This window comes from Bufo bufo, chromosome 3 (genome assembly GCF_905171765.1).
Source record: "Bufo bufo chromosome 3, aBufBuf1.1, whole genome shotgun sequence".
Taxonomy (NCBI): Eukaryota; Metazoa; Chordata; class Amphibia; order Anura; family Bufonidae; genus Bufo; species Bufo bufo.
The window spans coordinates 652,276,238-652,292,309 of NC_053391.1; the positions used below are offsets into that span (position 1 = coordinate 652,276,238).

The window sequence follows — 16,072 nt, forward strand, 5'->3', positions numbered from 1 at the left end:
AAGGCTTCATTCAGACGTCCGGATGCGTTTTGCGGATCGGATCCATCTATCAGTGCATCCGTAAAAATCATGCGGACATCTGAATGGAGCTTTACAGGGGGGTGATCAATGACAGGGGGGTGATCAGGGAGTCTATATGGGGTGATCACCACAGTCATTGATCATGCCCCTGTAAGGCTTCATTCAGACGTCCGGATGCGTTTTGCGGATCGGATCCATCTATCAGTGCATCCGTAAAAATCATGCGGACATCTGAATGGAGCTTTACAGGGGGGTGATCAGGGAGTCTATATGGGGTGATCACCACAGTCATTGATCATGCCCCTGTAAGGCTTCATTCAGACGTCCGGATGCGTTTTGAGGATCGGATCCATCTATCAGTGCATCCGTAAAAATCATGCGGACATCTGAATGGAGCTTTACAGGGGGGTGATCAGGGAGTCTATATGGGGTGATCACCACAGTCATTGATCATGCCCCTGTAAGGCTTCATTCAGACGTCCGGATGCGTTTTGCGGATCGGATCCATCTATCAGTGCATCCGTAAAAATCATGCGGACATCTGAATGGAGCTTTACAGGGGGGTGATCAGGGAGTCTATATGGGGTGATCACCACAGTCATTGATCATGCCCCTGTAAGGCTTCATTCAGACGTCCGGATGCGTTTTGAGGATCGGATCCATCTATCAGTGCATCCGTAAAAATCATGCGGACGTCTGAATGGAGCTTTACAGGGGGTTGATCAATGACAGGGGTGTAATCAATGACAGGGGGGGTGATCAGGGAGTCTATATGGGGTGATAACCACAGTCATTGATCACGCCCCTGTAAGGCTTCATTCAGACGTCCGGATGCGTTTTGCGGATCTGATCCATCTATCAGTGGATCCGTAAAAATCATGCGGACATCTGAATGGAGCTTTACAGGGGGGTAATCAATGACAGGGGGGTGATCAATGACAGGGGGGTGATCAGGGAGTCTATATGGGGTGATCAGGGGTGATCAGGGGCTAATAAGGGGTTAATAAGTGACGGGGGGGGGTGTAGTGTAGTGTAGTGGTGCTTGGTGCTACTTTACTGAGCTACCTGTGTCCTCTGGTGGTCGATCCAAACAAAGGGGACCACCAGAGGACCAGGTAGCAGGTATATTAGACGCTGTTATCAAAACAGCGTCTAATATACCTGTTAGGGGTTAAAAAAAACACATCTCCAGCCTGCCAGCGAACGATCGCCGCTGGCAGGCTGGAGATCAACTCTCTTACCTTCCGTTCCTGTGAGCGCGCGCGCCTGTGTGCGCGCGTTCACAGGAAATCTCGCCCATCGCGAGATGACGCATATATGCGTGACTCTGCGCAGGGCTGCCACCTCCGGAACGCGATCCTGCGTTAGGCGGTCCGGAGGTGGTTAAACAAGAAAAACTAAAGCTGTACATAGACATAAGTATTCAGACCCTTTGCGATGACACTTTAGCTCTGGGGGCTTCTCATCTCTCTTGATTGTCTTTGAGATGTTTCTAGACCTGTGGTAAATTCAGTTGATTAGACACAATTTAGAAAGACACAGCCCTGTCTATATAAGGTCTCACAGCTGACGAAGCATATCAGAGCAAAAACCAAGTCATGAAGAGGAAAGAACTGCCTGTAGAGCTCAGAGACAGGATTGTGTGGAGGCACAGATCTGGAAAAGGGGACAAACACATTTCTGCTGCACTGAAAGTTCTGAAGAGCATAGTGGACTCCTGGTACAACCAGGACTCTTCCTAGAGCTGCTGACCACTGGAGAAGGGCCTTGGTAACAGAGTTGACCAAGAGTCCAATGGTCAATTTCCAAAGAACCTGCGTGCAGATGGGAGAAACTTCCTGAAGGTGGATTATCACGAGGGCTGCAGCTATCGACAACTTTTGTAATCGAGTATTCTACCGATTAATCCAACAATTAATCGAGTACTCTAATAACAAAAAACTAATTAAAAGGAATGTTTTACTTTAATTCCTTTCCCCTGTGCCATCAGCTTTTCCCACCCAGTGCCATCAGGTCCCCCCTCCCCCCTCATCAGCTGCCCAATACCACCCCTACAGTGACGCATGGCGGTGGCAGCATCATGATGTGGGGGTGTTTTTTAGCGGCTGGGACACGGAGACTGGTCAGCATTGAGGGAAAGCTGAACTGAGCAAAGTACAGAGATGTTCTTCACGTAAACCTGATCCAGAGTGCTCTGGACCTCAGATTGGGCCGAAGGTTGATGTTCCAAAAAGAAAATGACCCTAAGTACACAGCCACAACAGGAGTGGTTTTGGGACAATTCTGTGAAAGTCCTTGAGTGGCCCAGCCAGAGCCCTGACTTTAACCCAATCGAACATCTCTGGAGAGATCTGAAAAAGTCTGTCCACCGACACTCCTCATCCAACCTGACAGAGCTTGTGGGGATCTGCAGAGAAGAATGGCTGAAAACCCCCAAATCCAGGTGTACACACCTCGTGGCATCAGACCCAAGAAGCCTGGAGGCTGTAATCGCTGCCAAAGGGGCTTCAACTAAGTCCTGAGTAAAGGGTCTGAATACTTACATATGTCAGTGTAAGATTTTAGCTTTTCCTTTTCAATAAATTAGCTAAGACTTCGAACAATCTGTCCTCACTTTCACATTCTGGGGTATTAAATGCAGAATCATGGGGGGGGGGGGAAATGGATTTTTTAAAAATTTTAGCACAAGGCCAGAACAGAAGTAGTAAAGCAGCAACGTTATCATAGGTCCAGTTACCTATGGGACGAAGATACATATTCTTTTAGACAAGGACCACTCTACACATCCCCGCAGCTAACTGCAGTAAACGGCTTTGGTTTCTGCTGTGGGCATAAACTGTTCCCCATTATGTCAGAATTTATTAGATGTGCACAATATTACCCCTATTGAGCCTCATAATATGCTTTCAGCTCATGGCATTATAAAACAAAACATTTTATCCCTATTCGCTAATATTTCTCACAGCAAATCTCATTGGCAGCAGAAAATAAATCACACAGCTGCAGTTACGGTGCAACAGCGCCACCCGGTGGCCTTCTGAGGGTAAGACAAAACGACTAAAGTCCAACACATCATAATTCAAGGGACACATCGCACTCACTGTCATGCAAAGGCATCCTCACACGATCCATTATTCAGACCACAGTATATACCTAGAGCTATTTACGCCGATAGGATCGGAACCATTTCAAATATGATAATAAGGACGGCGTATAATAATATTCTACCTGCGGAACAGGCGAGTTTATGGATACAGCACAGAAAAATCCATGACACCTCATGACCCAATGCTCAGCCATCCCTTCAGGACCGCAGATCAGCCCCTCATGTACACGGCACATAAATTGCATCTATTAAACATATTACCACGTCCCTGGTGGAAGAACGGAGAAGGCGGCTAATTATATCGCCTGACGTCACTCATTAGGCTTGAAGGCTGCGCTGAATCAATGATCATTAACATACGTGTGCCATGACTGCAAAGCACAAAGGGTAGAAGAAAACGACAAAAACATTCCTTCTCCCTGTCATCTGCGACTCAAGATTATACATAGAAGCCCAGGACGTAGTGTAAAACCGAATTATCAAGTTTTCATTTTTGCCTTTTTTATGCTTTTTTGACATTTATTTTAATTTAGTTACAGATTAATTGAATAACATTTTTTTTTATAGTGGTTGGAGAATCAATTTTCTGCGACAGATCTCCTGCTTCCCTTCCCATGGTTAGGATTTAGGAATATAGACGTGCCTGTATTTTGGTCCGCAAAACAGGGAGGTGCATTCCGCGTTTTTCCGCCGCACAAACTCGCCCAAAAAAAAATTAAAAATACAAGTGTGCATGGCCTCAAAGAAATGAATGGGTCAGTGGGCTAGCCTAAAAAAAAAAAAAAATGGATGAAAAATGCGGTCCCGTGTATGAGGCCTTAGGCCCTTTTCACACCACATCTGCATTGTACACTGCTCAAAAAAATAAAGGGAACACTTAAACCATACAATGTAACTCCAAGTCAATGACACTTCTGTGAAATCAAACTGTCCACTTAGGAAGCAACACTGAGTGACAATCAATTTCACATGCTGTTGTGCAAATGGGATAGACAACAGGTGGAAATTATAGGCAATTAGCAAGACACCCCCAATACAGGAGTGGTTCTGCAGGTGGTGACCACAGACCACTTCCCAGTTCCTATGCTTCCTGGCTGATGTTTTGGTCACTTTTGAATGCTGGTGGCGCTTTCACTCTAGTGGTAGCATGAGACGGAGTCTACAACCCACACAAGTGGCTCAGGTAGTGCAGCTTATCCAGGATGGCACATCAATGCGAGCTGTGGCAAGAAGGTTTGCTGTGTCTGTCAGTGTAGTGTCCAGAGCATGGAGGCGCTACCAGGAGACAAGCCAGTACATCAGGAGACGTGGAGGAGGCCGTAGGAGGGCAACAACCCAGCAGCAGGACCGCTACCTCCGCCTTTGTGCAAGGAGGAACAGGAGGAGCACTGCCAGAGCCCTGCAAAATGATCTCCAGCAGGCCACAAATGTGCATGTGTCTGCTCAAACGGTCAGAAACAGACTCCATGAGGGTGATATGAGGGCCCGACGTCCACAGGTGGGGGTTGTGCTTACAGCCCAACACCGTGCAGGACGTTTGGCATTTGCCAGAAAACACCAAGATTGGCAAATTCGCCACTGGCGCTCTGTGCTCTTCACAGATGAAAGCAGGTTCACACTGAGCACATGTGACAAACGTGACAGAGTCTGGAGACGCCGTGGAGAACGTTCTGCTGCCTGCAACATCCTCCAGCATGACCGGTTTGGCATTGGGTCAGTAATGGTGTGGGGTCGCATTTCTTTGGAGGGCCGCACAGCCCTCCATGTGCTCGCCAGAGGTAGCCTGACTGCCATTAGGTACCGAGATGAGATCCTCAGACCCCTTGTGAGACCATATGCTGGTGCGGTTGGCCCTGGGTTCCTCCTAATGCAAGACAATGCTAGACCTCATGTGGCTGGAGTGTGTCAGCAGTTCCTGCAAGACGAAGGCATTGATGCTATGGACTGGCCCGCCCGTTCCCCAGACCTGAATCCAATTGAGCACATCTGGGACATCACGTCTCGCTCTATCCACCAACGTCACGTTGCACCACAGACTGTCCAGGAGTTGGCAGATGCTTTAGTCCAGGTCTGGGAGGAGATCCCTCAGGAGACCGTCCGCCACCTCATCAGGAGCATGCACAGGCGTTGTAGGGAGGTCATACAGACACGTGGAGGCCACACACACTACTGAGCCTCATTTTGACTTGTTTTAAGGACATTACATCAAAGTTGGATCAGCCTGTAGTGTGTTTTTCCACTTTAATTTTGAGGGTGACTCCAAAACCAGACCTCCACGGGTTAAAAAATTTGATTTCCATTATTTTTTTGTTGTGTGATTTTGTTGTCAGCACATTCAACTATGTAAAGAACAAAGTATTTCAGAAAAATATTTAATTAATTCAGATCTAAGATGTGTTATTTTTGTGTTCCCTTTATTTTTTTGAGCAGTGTATATTTGCCTTAGGGCTCATTCACACAACTGTATCAGCTTTTGCAGACTGCAATTTGCAGATCCGGCCGTGTGCCTTCCGTATTTTGCGGATCTGAACATCCTTCTCCATGATAGAAATGTCTGTTCTTGTTCGCAAAAACGGACAAGAATAGGACATGTTCTATTCTTTCATGGGGGTCGCATCTTTTGCAACCTCCATGAAATTAAATATACGGGCCCTTAGGCTGTATGAAAGCTCCTGGTGTATACGAGATGCGTTCCCTTTATTGTTCCAAAGGCATTCAGCTTAAAAAACTAAAAAAACACCACATTCAGTGGCATCCATTAAATATATACATTCAAGGCGACCATCAGGAAATTCTCCAAGCGTAAAACCTCGGACAAGCACTGCAGAACACAGTCTGAATAGAGACTTGGTCTGTAATGGTAAGAAGATGCTCGGTGGAAATGGAATACAATATAAAAAATAATGACTCACCAGTTCAATTCCCATCCGTCCTGCACCTATGACGTCACATACCCGATTTGTGTGGACGCTGCAGAGGGGGTGAACACTAAGGTTACAAGTAGGCATGAGCGGGGACGTCATGTACATCATTCTTGTAATTAGGGATGAGCAAATCGACTTCGGTTGAAACATCTCAAGACGATTCACAACACTTTGTTTGAATACTCTACTACGGAGCGAGCGCTCCGTACAGTATTAGAATGTATTGGCTCCTATGAGCTGAAGTTATTACTTCTCAAAGTCTCGCGAGACTTCGCATAATAACTTCATAAATCAATTTCTACTGTAAGACACCATTTCCTGAACTCGGGTTCAGTTTCAAGTGGTACCTTGGAACCGAACCAGATTTCAGGACATGTTTTTTTTTACAGTAGAAATCAATTAATGAAGTTATTATGCAAAGTCTTGCGAGACTTCGATAAGTAATAACTTCAGATCATAGGAGCCAATACATTCTAATACTGTACGGAGCGCTCGCTCCGTACAGTATTCAAACAAAGCGTTATGCAAATCGACTTCAGATGTTTTATCGAGTCGATTCGCTCATCCCTAATTACAAGAATGATGTACATGACGTCATCGCTGCAGGACCGGTGGGGACTAAAGGGGTTGTCCGTGTTCAGAGCTGAACCCGGACTTATCCCCATTTTCACCCAGGCAGTCCCACTGATATGAGCATGGGGGCATGCTCTGCTTTGCCCTGCGCTGAATCGTGCCGGGCAAAGGATTTTTTTTTGGAGATCCAGTGACGTACCGGGCTCTCCATGGGGAAAGCTAGGCGGAGGCTTCTGCCTAGCAATGTGCCAGATGATGTCACCAGCACTAAAGTAAAACGGCTATGGCAGCGTTAAAGCCCGCCCATCAGAGCTGGTGACATCTCTAACAACACTTCTAGGCGGAAGCAGAGTAATAATATACGCGCGATCAGCGCAGGGCAAGGGAGAGCATCAGAGCATAAAATGCTCTGATGCTGATGTAAGAGGGGCCGGAGGGGTGAAAATGGCAGAACCCAGACAACCCCTTTAATAGTTATTTTCCTATTTATGCTATTTTGTTAGAGAAATATTTTAAAATTATGAACAACCCCTTCAAAGGGGTTTTCTGGGATTACTATTGTATTTAACAGATCTGCTCATATGGTTGCTCTTCATCTTCCTCGTGCTTTTTTTTTTTTCCAGTTTGCTTTGGACTCTCCGGACCCGTTTTTACCATGTAACCCAATCCCTCCGCTTTGTTTCCATCCTGTATGTAGCACTTCCTGTTTCTGTATCCAACCAAACCCATGATGCACTTCTCCTTCCTCTACCACAGCTCCGCCTCTAACAACACTCAGTCTATAGCTCCTCCCACCAGCTAGTTACATAGACACTCCCCTATCACTGCCCCTAAGGCTACTTTCACACTCGCGATCTGCACAAACGCTTCCGTTAAGATAATACAACCGCATCCATCCGTTCAGAACAGATCCGGTTGTATTATCTGTAACATAGCCAACACGGATCCGTCTTGAACACCATTGAAAGTCAGGCAGTGTTTTGGTGTCCACCTCCAAAGCAGGATAGAGACTGATCGGAGGCAAACTGATGCATTCTGAGCGGATCCTTTTCCATTCAGAATGCATTAGAATGCAAACTGATCCGTTTTGGACCGCTTGTAGGAGCCCTGAACGGATCTCACAAACGGAAAGCCAAAACGCCAGTTTGAAAGTAGCCTTACAACAACCAGCTAGTTTATAGCTCCTCCCACCCAGCTAGTTACATAGACACTCCCCTATCACTGCCCCGCCCATGGAGATAACATCACAGGAAGTAAGAAAGAGCTGCATGGACATGGTCATGTGACCACAGACCAGAACGGGAGATAGGAGCAATAAACATTAATTAAATACATTACAAAATTACAGCAAACTTCAAAGGAGGGTTATTTTAAAGGATGTTGATGCAAACTGGAACACCCCTTTAAGGTCCACATGCCATCATAGATGCAAAGAATGTGGTCTTGGGCTTTAATAGTATAAAAAAGAAGCTCTACAAGCCCCAGCATCCTCTGTCCCTGCCGACCCCTCACAGGCAGCCTGTGGGCCTGTGTAGACACATCATCATCTTTGAAGGAACTCCTGGACCTCCGGGAACATGTGACTGTGTTCTCAGGGCACAGGGTGTGAAAAAGCCATGCAAGGGAACAGAACATGACCGCATGTATTGTTTTAGTTTTGTACAACTTACTGTACTTGTAAAAATGATCTTGGTGGCCCAACAAATATAAAAAGTTAATGCTGGGAGTTGTAGTTTCACAAGAGCTGAAGATCACGGCTGTAAACGATGCAGGACTTGCATTATGATGATGAAAATGTCGGATCAGCTGCCGAAGTTAAAGGGGGATCACAGAACAAAATAATTTCCCAAATATAAAAAAAATGTCATTGTGATGAATTGCTGCAATTTATTCTTAGCGGGAACATTTTTCGTGATGTAGAGAACAAGGGCCCCGGCTGCTTAGCGGGTGAACAGATCAATCCACAGGAGAGCAGCGGGGTCTTTTAATTAACCGTCGCACTATTACATCACCGGGACACAGTGGATGCAGAAAATAAACAGAAGAAACAGACAGCAATGTGATAGCAGAAAAGAAAAACTGCTACAACACATTACAGCTCTCGACAGTAACAGACTGACAGCCATTATCCTGCAAGGTTCATCCTGAGGAAGGCAAAAAAAATAAAAATTTTCCTCATCTTAGGGAAAGCAATTCCTTCCCAATCCGGCAATCAGAATAACTCCCCTCTCTAGTAGCTATAGCCTGTAATATTATTACGCTCCAGAAATACATCCAGGCCCCTCTTGAATTCCTTTATTGTACTCACCATCACCACCTCCTCAGGCAGAGAGTTCCATAGTCTCACTGCTCTTACCGTAAAGAATCCTCTTCTATGTTTGTGTACAAACCTTCTTTCCTCTAGAAGGAGTGAATGTCCCCTTGTCAGGGTCCTGGGGATAAATACACTCCTTAAGGGTCCATTCACACGTCTGCAAAATGGGTCCGCATCTGTTGCGCAATTTTGCGGAACAGGTGCAGACCCATTCGTTTTCAAATACCTGTGACATTCAAGTTCTCACGAACATGTCCTATTCTCGTCAGCAGATACGGACAAGAAAAGGCATTTCTTTTTTCTTTTATAGTGCCGGCCATGTGCGGTCCGCAAAATGCGAAACGTACATGGCCGGTGTCCGTGTTTTTTTTTGCGGATCCGCAATTTGCGGACCGCAAAATAGTTGCAGACGTGTGAATGAACCCCAACATTGAAATTTCGACACCGAAAAGGAAAACTTGTGGAAATATGGAAATCACAGGATCGATGGACATGTTAATGATACGCAAATGCACTACTTTTTTGCGATGCGGATCGCGGACCCCATTCAAGTGAATGGGTCTGCAATCTGCATGTGACGCTCCCACGGTCGGTGCCCGTGCATTGCGGACCGCATGAGCCCTAACAGAGATGCCAGGGATGACACAAGGATCTGCTCCAAGCCGGTCAGTGAGCAGTAAGACTCAAGCAGGCAAACACAGCTGGCTGTGCTGCAATGCATTCTGGGGACTATAATCTAAGGAATCGTATATCGGTCACATGAGAAACGGGCTGGCGACATGATGAGTAGATTGGAGCAGTTGCTGGCACATACCCAGGAAAGACTGGAAATATTTAGGTAAGGTAATGCACAGCGAGAACGCCAATTATTAAAAAATAAAAAAAATAAAAAAAGAGCAATCAACAGGGACACCCCTTTAAAGGGGTTATCCATTACTATAAAAATGTGCCCCATATGCCGGGCCCCTCACAGTGAATATACTTACCCCGCTCCCCTCCTGGTCCCGCGTGGATGAAAACATCCGGTGTCGAGGGGGGAGCAGACAATGGCAGGCGGGGACGGGGACGAGACTCCTGAGAGTCACCCGCGATGGTGTGGGCACCAGGAGCGGCGCGGGGAGACAGGTAAGTATATTTACTGTGAGGGGCCCGGCATATGGGGGACATTTTTATAGTATTGGACAACCCCTTTAAGTTTACTGTGCTTTTCCATGTCGGTTTTATATTACAGCATTTAAGGGATCTTCAGGGCTCAATAACAGAGATTCTCTTCGCTCACACCAAAGCCAAGATAGATTTTCATAAAAAAAGCTGAAATCAATAAATTCCATCACCGAATTATTATACCGGCTGTCATGGCTGTAGAGACGCCAATTACATGTGATGTAAATGATGCGATGTCTCATTACATTTAATCTAACCCTTCCCTCACCTCGACATAATCGGACATCAATGGCCTGAGGTCAGACCTCACAAGTGTCCCTATTTTGGAAAGACAGTCCCTATTTTGGACCCAAATCCCTCTGGTCTCCATAAATGTCCCTCTTTTTATTATGTATACATTTGCATTGTTACACTTACCAAACTGATCAAGAAAGTGCTTGTCTGGTTCCTACCTGTATATTTGACCCAACCTTGTATATTTTTTCATTATTTGATGCAATTTGGATTTTAGACACTTCTCTATTGTCTATATAATTTTTGCGCTATTGTGCGCTAAGAAAACTATTAAAACGTGTATAAATATAAAGGAAAAATAGGATTTTTTGTGCTTAGCTGTAAAATCCTTTTCTCGCCAAGTTCATTGGGGGACACAGAACCCACCCAGTAAGTTCATTGCTGGTTCTTTTTGGTGGGTCCCACCTGTTCTTGGTTCTGACCCATCTCCAGCTCTCTTTCATACAATTGGTTTCTGTTGGCTTCTCCTACTGCTTTAGTACAAACTGATTAGCTCAGTGTCTGCAGGAGGGGTATTGCTGAGAGGAGGAGCTAGCACTTTTTTTGCCTAGTGTCGCCTCCTAGTGGCAGCAGCAGCTATACCCATGGTCTCCTGTGTCCCCCAATGAACTCAGCGAGAAAAGGATTTTACAGGTAAGCACAAAAAATCCTATTTTCCCGCTCGTATCATTGGGGGACACAGGAGACCATGGGGCGTTCCAAAGCAGTACCTGGAGGAGGGATTAGAAGACTAGAACAAATCTAAGGACGTCATAAGGCCCCACACAGAAATGTGGAGAAAGGATGCACAGGAACCCTGAATAGGACCGGAAGAGCATGAACCAGGAAGAACGCACGGCGTCTCAGACTGGGCAAAATGAGGAAAACCCAGTTAAACGAAGCCCAAGGGCTCGAGAGGCTTCGGAAGATGTGGATAGCAGCACATAATATCTGTTAAAGATGTGTGAATTTTATTCTATATTTTGTATCTCTAGGACTGTAATGAGTTAACTTTTTCTTCTGGTCAAGTGCCTCCCACCCCCTTCTTTGTCTCAAGACTGGAGAAGAGAGGAGGGGGGGGGCAAAGAGCTGTGCTGTGAGAAGTGTCTGTTTTCTCATCTTTGTATAGGTGTATAGATTGTGGAGGAATGCATAAGCCAATCATATGGGTTGATGATATATACCTATTATTCACTGCCTATAGAGAAGCACCTCCTTGAAGTGTCACATATGACGTATGCAGTATTAGTGTTAGGATAAACGCCATTACAAAATGGCGACGATAACCAGATGTTTACATTAGTTCACATTCCAAAGTAGTGCCCAGTGCGCAGAAGCCAGGGCGTTATCTCCTCTCTCTTATCTCTACTTCTTTTTGAGCCAATGAAATAATGCCTGGGCCTCAGAAAGTACTGCCCTTTTCTGAAGATACATATACCACTTACTCTGTGTAATAAAAATTTGAGATTGCTTTGACCAGCTTCTGTGTCAGTGTCCAGTCTCTCAACCACGCGTGGATATTAACCCCCTGGGGGTACATTGATTTGGAGCACCAGAGTGCATCTCAAATGCTCTAATTTAGGGCTACTTTATCATATCCACAAGGATAAGCATGTCTGACGACTGAAGATGATGTGCGGAAGGTACTTCTGAATAACGAGGACCACAGAATTGCTGTGGGGGCCCGGACTGGAAACCCAGGATGTCTTGCATGGCAATAGGCCTCATGGAAAACAGAGAGGTGTCTGCTCAACAGAAATGAACCTGTAGAATCCGGGTATGCACGAGACCTGGCGAAGGAGCAACAGGAAAACCCAGACACGACCTTACCAAATGTGTAAGTATCAGGATGGGATACTTCAACCGGGGAAAAACTGGGAAAACTGGAAGGAATTACTGGGCAACTGGCAGAGGACTAGTCCTGTAGGGATCTCCCAGGTACGTGAGGAGACCCCTGTGGGCCAATTTGTAAAAGAAAACAGTGAGTAGCCACTCCCTTGTAAAGAATCCAGCACGAGGGAGAAACTAAAAAGTATGGAATATGATCCCTCATCGAGACAGAGATAAGGGATGGCCAAGGGGGACAAAAAGCAACAATGGGAACCAATCAGAGGTAGAAAATGAATAACCATAGACAAATGGGGAGTAGTCTGAGAGGAAAAGTGTGTCCTCGGGGATCAATAGCATCCCAGCCGTGCAGCAGAGAGCACTGCGGCAGAAGAGTGCAGCCAAAGCAACCTCTGCGACTGGACAAAAGGAAGACTGCGAGTGATGCTGGAACCAGGACCATATCATGACTGGCATTAGACAGCCTGAGGAAACTGAGCAACTGCACTCTCAAAAGAGAGAAGGCTACAATACATGAGAGAGCACATACACTCGCCGGAATACACTCATGGAAGCCGATCCAAAAGGTAAGGATCGCAGCATACATCTCTGCTTAAAAAGGAAAAGCCCCTAAGGAGCAGGTACTGTGGAAGACAGATGCCCCCAGAGCCGTAGAGGCTTGTCGTGAGGCAGACCCAACTGCAGGCTGAAGGACAAAAATATCGGAGGTGTGTAGATTAGTCAGAGACCATCTACTGTCGCCGTGTAGCGAGTCTGCCTGAAGGGGACAATGCGGTCATCAGCGGAATGCAAAGATTGGTCCGAGATAGGAGAAATACTTCTTCAGGAGAGAATGTGATGACTATGTCCAAAGTCACAAAAACACCAGAGAAAGTGCAGTGAGATCCCTGGGCGCCGCTGTATATGTCATGATACCTAGTTCACAATGTCAGGATCGGTGAAAGGTCCTCTTTAATATGATCTTGAGCTGAATCCCTGTAGGAATGGAGTTCATGAGGAGAAATGAAGTACAGAGAGGAGGGTGAGGATGTGGGTAATGAGCAGCAGCACTTGTCTCCATTACCACAGTCTGCCCGGTCTGTCCTCTCTGTACTTTATGTCTCCGACCAGTCAGCTGTAATTACACCACACCTCCACTGCAAAGGAGACGGCGCACAATTAAGGGTGGGTTGACATCTGCGTTAGGGATTCCGTTATAACATGGTTAAAACAGAAAATAACGGAATCCATAAGACGGAAGTCAAAACAGAAGCCTTTAGAGGCATTCCATTTTGATCGGTCTTAATAGAAGTCTATGGGAATCATAACGGATTTGTCTGGGTCCCATTATGCAAGACGGAAAACAAAGTTCTGTCGACAGGACTTTTTTCTCTGTTCTACATAACGGAAACCAGACGGATCTGTTATGGTTCCCCATAGACTTCTATTAAGACGGAAAGCAAAAAGGAATGCCTCTAAAGGCTTCCGTTTTGCATTTCGTCATAATACAAGTCTACGGGCATCCTTCCATCATAACCATTTTAGAACGGAAAGCCATAACGGAATCCAGAACGCAGATGTGAACCCACCTTAACTTTAAAAAGCAAGCAGGGCTCGTAAGAGCGCTGCTACCCCTTCAAACAGCTGATCATGGGGTTGCCAAGAGTTGGACCCCTGCCAATCTGATATTGATATCCTATCCTGAGGATAGGTAATCAATATTATGCCACTGTACAACCCCTTCAACAGGTATCCTACTATGGCATCACCAAAAGAACACCATACCCACAGTGAAGCATGGTGGTGGCAGCATCATGCCAAGGGGCTGGTTTTCTTCAGCTGGAACTGGGGCCTTAGTTAAGCTAGAGGGAATTATGGACAGTTCCAAATACCAGTCAATATTGGCACAAAACCTTCAGGAACTTCATCTTTCAGCATGACAACGACCCAAAGCATACATCCAAATCAACAAAGGAATGGCTTCACCAGAAGAAGATGAAAGTTTTGGAATGGCCCAGCCAGAGCTCAGACCTGAATCCGATTGAAAATCTGTGAGGTGATCTGAAGAGGGCAGTGCACGGGAGATGCCCTCGCAATCTGACAGATTTGGAGTGTTTTTGCAAAGAAGAGTGGGTAAATCTTGCCAAGTCAAAATGTGCCATGCTGATAGACTCATGCCCAAAAAGACTGAGAGCTGTAATAAAATCATAAGGTGCTTCAACAAAGTATTAGTGTGTGCACACTTATGCAACCATATTATTTTATTTTTTCTTCCCTCTACCTAAAAGATTTCAGTTTGTTTTTTCAACTGAGTTGTACAGTTTATAGGTCACATTAAAGGTGGAAAAAGTTCTGAAATGATTTTTTTACATCACAGAAACCTGACATTTTAACAGGGGTGTGTGGACTTTTATATCCACTGTAAATTAAAACTAATATATCTCTGGGTGATAAAGGTATCCTTTTAATCAGCAGGATCAACCCGAACAGGCAGTAGGATCCTGACAAGCCCTCTTTAAGGGGCTAAGTTTGACTAATCTACTGAATAAATTCTGTGTCAGCGCTGAGTTATAAAACTAAATAGTAAGTGCAAGAAGGACTTACCTGGCCGGTCAGTTTTCATTATGTCAACTCCGACCTGGAGCTCGGGCTCAGCTGCCAGAACGGCGTAATCGCCCTGATGGGAGACATTGAAGTTGAAGTTTGGGAGATGAGGTGGAACCCCGCTGACCAGGAATGGCTTCCCCTTGTCGGTCCTGTCCAGCAGAATTTTGTCCCAGGGTATCTGAAGCTTTTCTGCAATCAACTTTCTGATCAGAAGACGACCGGCCTGAAGAAGAAAGGAAGAATGTGATCTGTGAGGAAGACACAATCCTAGCACAAAACTTCTTGGGGGGGGGGGACTGATAAACGATCTACACAATTGCAAGAATTCTAATGTGCTGGGGGGGGTAAAGGAAGGAGACAGGTGCCATTGGTTTTCATTATGTAACAGATCGGGCTCTCCATCATTTTTAGTTTCCTGTTCCAATAAAGGAACAGAAAACCGGAAATATGAACCCAGCCTAAGGCCTAACACTAGACGGTATCCTAATCCAAAACCAGGAGCGGCTGCGAACACATTGGATTACGTGTTTTTTTTTAATATTATTTTACTTTTTTCTCTTTTATGCTCCTGTACCTCCCAGGAAAGGGAACTAAGGCCTCTTTTACACTTGCGTTGTCCGGATCCGGCGTGTACTCCACTTGCCGGAATTACACGCCGGATCCGGAAAAACGCAAGTGTACTGAAAGCATTTGAAGACGGAGCAGTCTTCAAAATGCTTTCAGTGTTACTATGGCAGCCAGGACGCTATTAAAGTCCTGGTTGCCATAGTAGGAGCGGGGAGCGGGGGAGCGGTATACTTACAGTCCGTGCGGCTCCCGGGGCGCTCCAGAATGACGTCAGAGCGCCCCATGCGCATGGATGACGTGCCATGTGATCACGTGATCCATGCGCTTGGGGCGCCCTGACGTCACTCTGGAGCGCCCGGGGAGCCGCACGGACGGCAAGTATACTGCTCCCCCGCTCCCCACTACACTTTACCATGGCTGCCAGGACTTTAGCGTCCTGGCAGCCATGGTAACCATTCAGAAAAAGCTAAACGTCGGGTCCGGCAATGCGCCGAAACGACATTTAGCTTAAGGCCGGATCCGGATCAATGCCTTTCAATGGGCATTAATTCCGGATCCGACCTTGCGGCAAGCGTTCAGGATTTTTGGCCAGAGCAAAAAGCGCAGCATGCTGCGGTATTTTCTCCGGCCAAAAAACGTTCCGTTCCGGAACTGAAGACATCCTGATGCATCCTGAACGGATTTCTCTCCATTCAG

General features: G+C 46.1%; 1 protein-coding gene across 1 annotated transcript in view; it reads right to left on the reverse strand.

The window, feature by feature from the left end:
• Nucleotides 1–16,072, reverse strand: part of AASDHPPT (aminoadipate-semialdehyde dehydrogenase-phosphopantetheinyl transferase) — an 87,380-nt gene that overhangs the window by 59,276 nt on the left and 12,032 nt on the right. Inside the window, exon 2 of the mRNA XM_040426273.1 lies at nt 14,807–15,032. Coding sequence (XP_040282207.1) covers nt 14,807–15,032 — 226 coding nt within the window. The remainder of the gene's footprint in view (nt 1–14,806; nt 15,033–16,072) is intronic.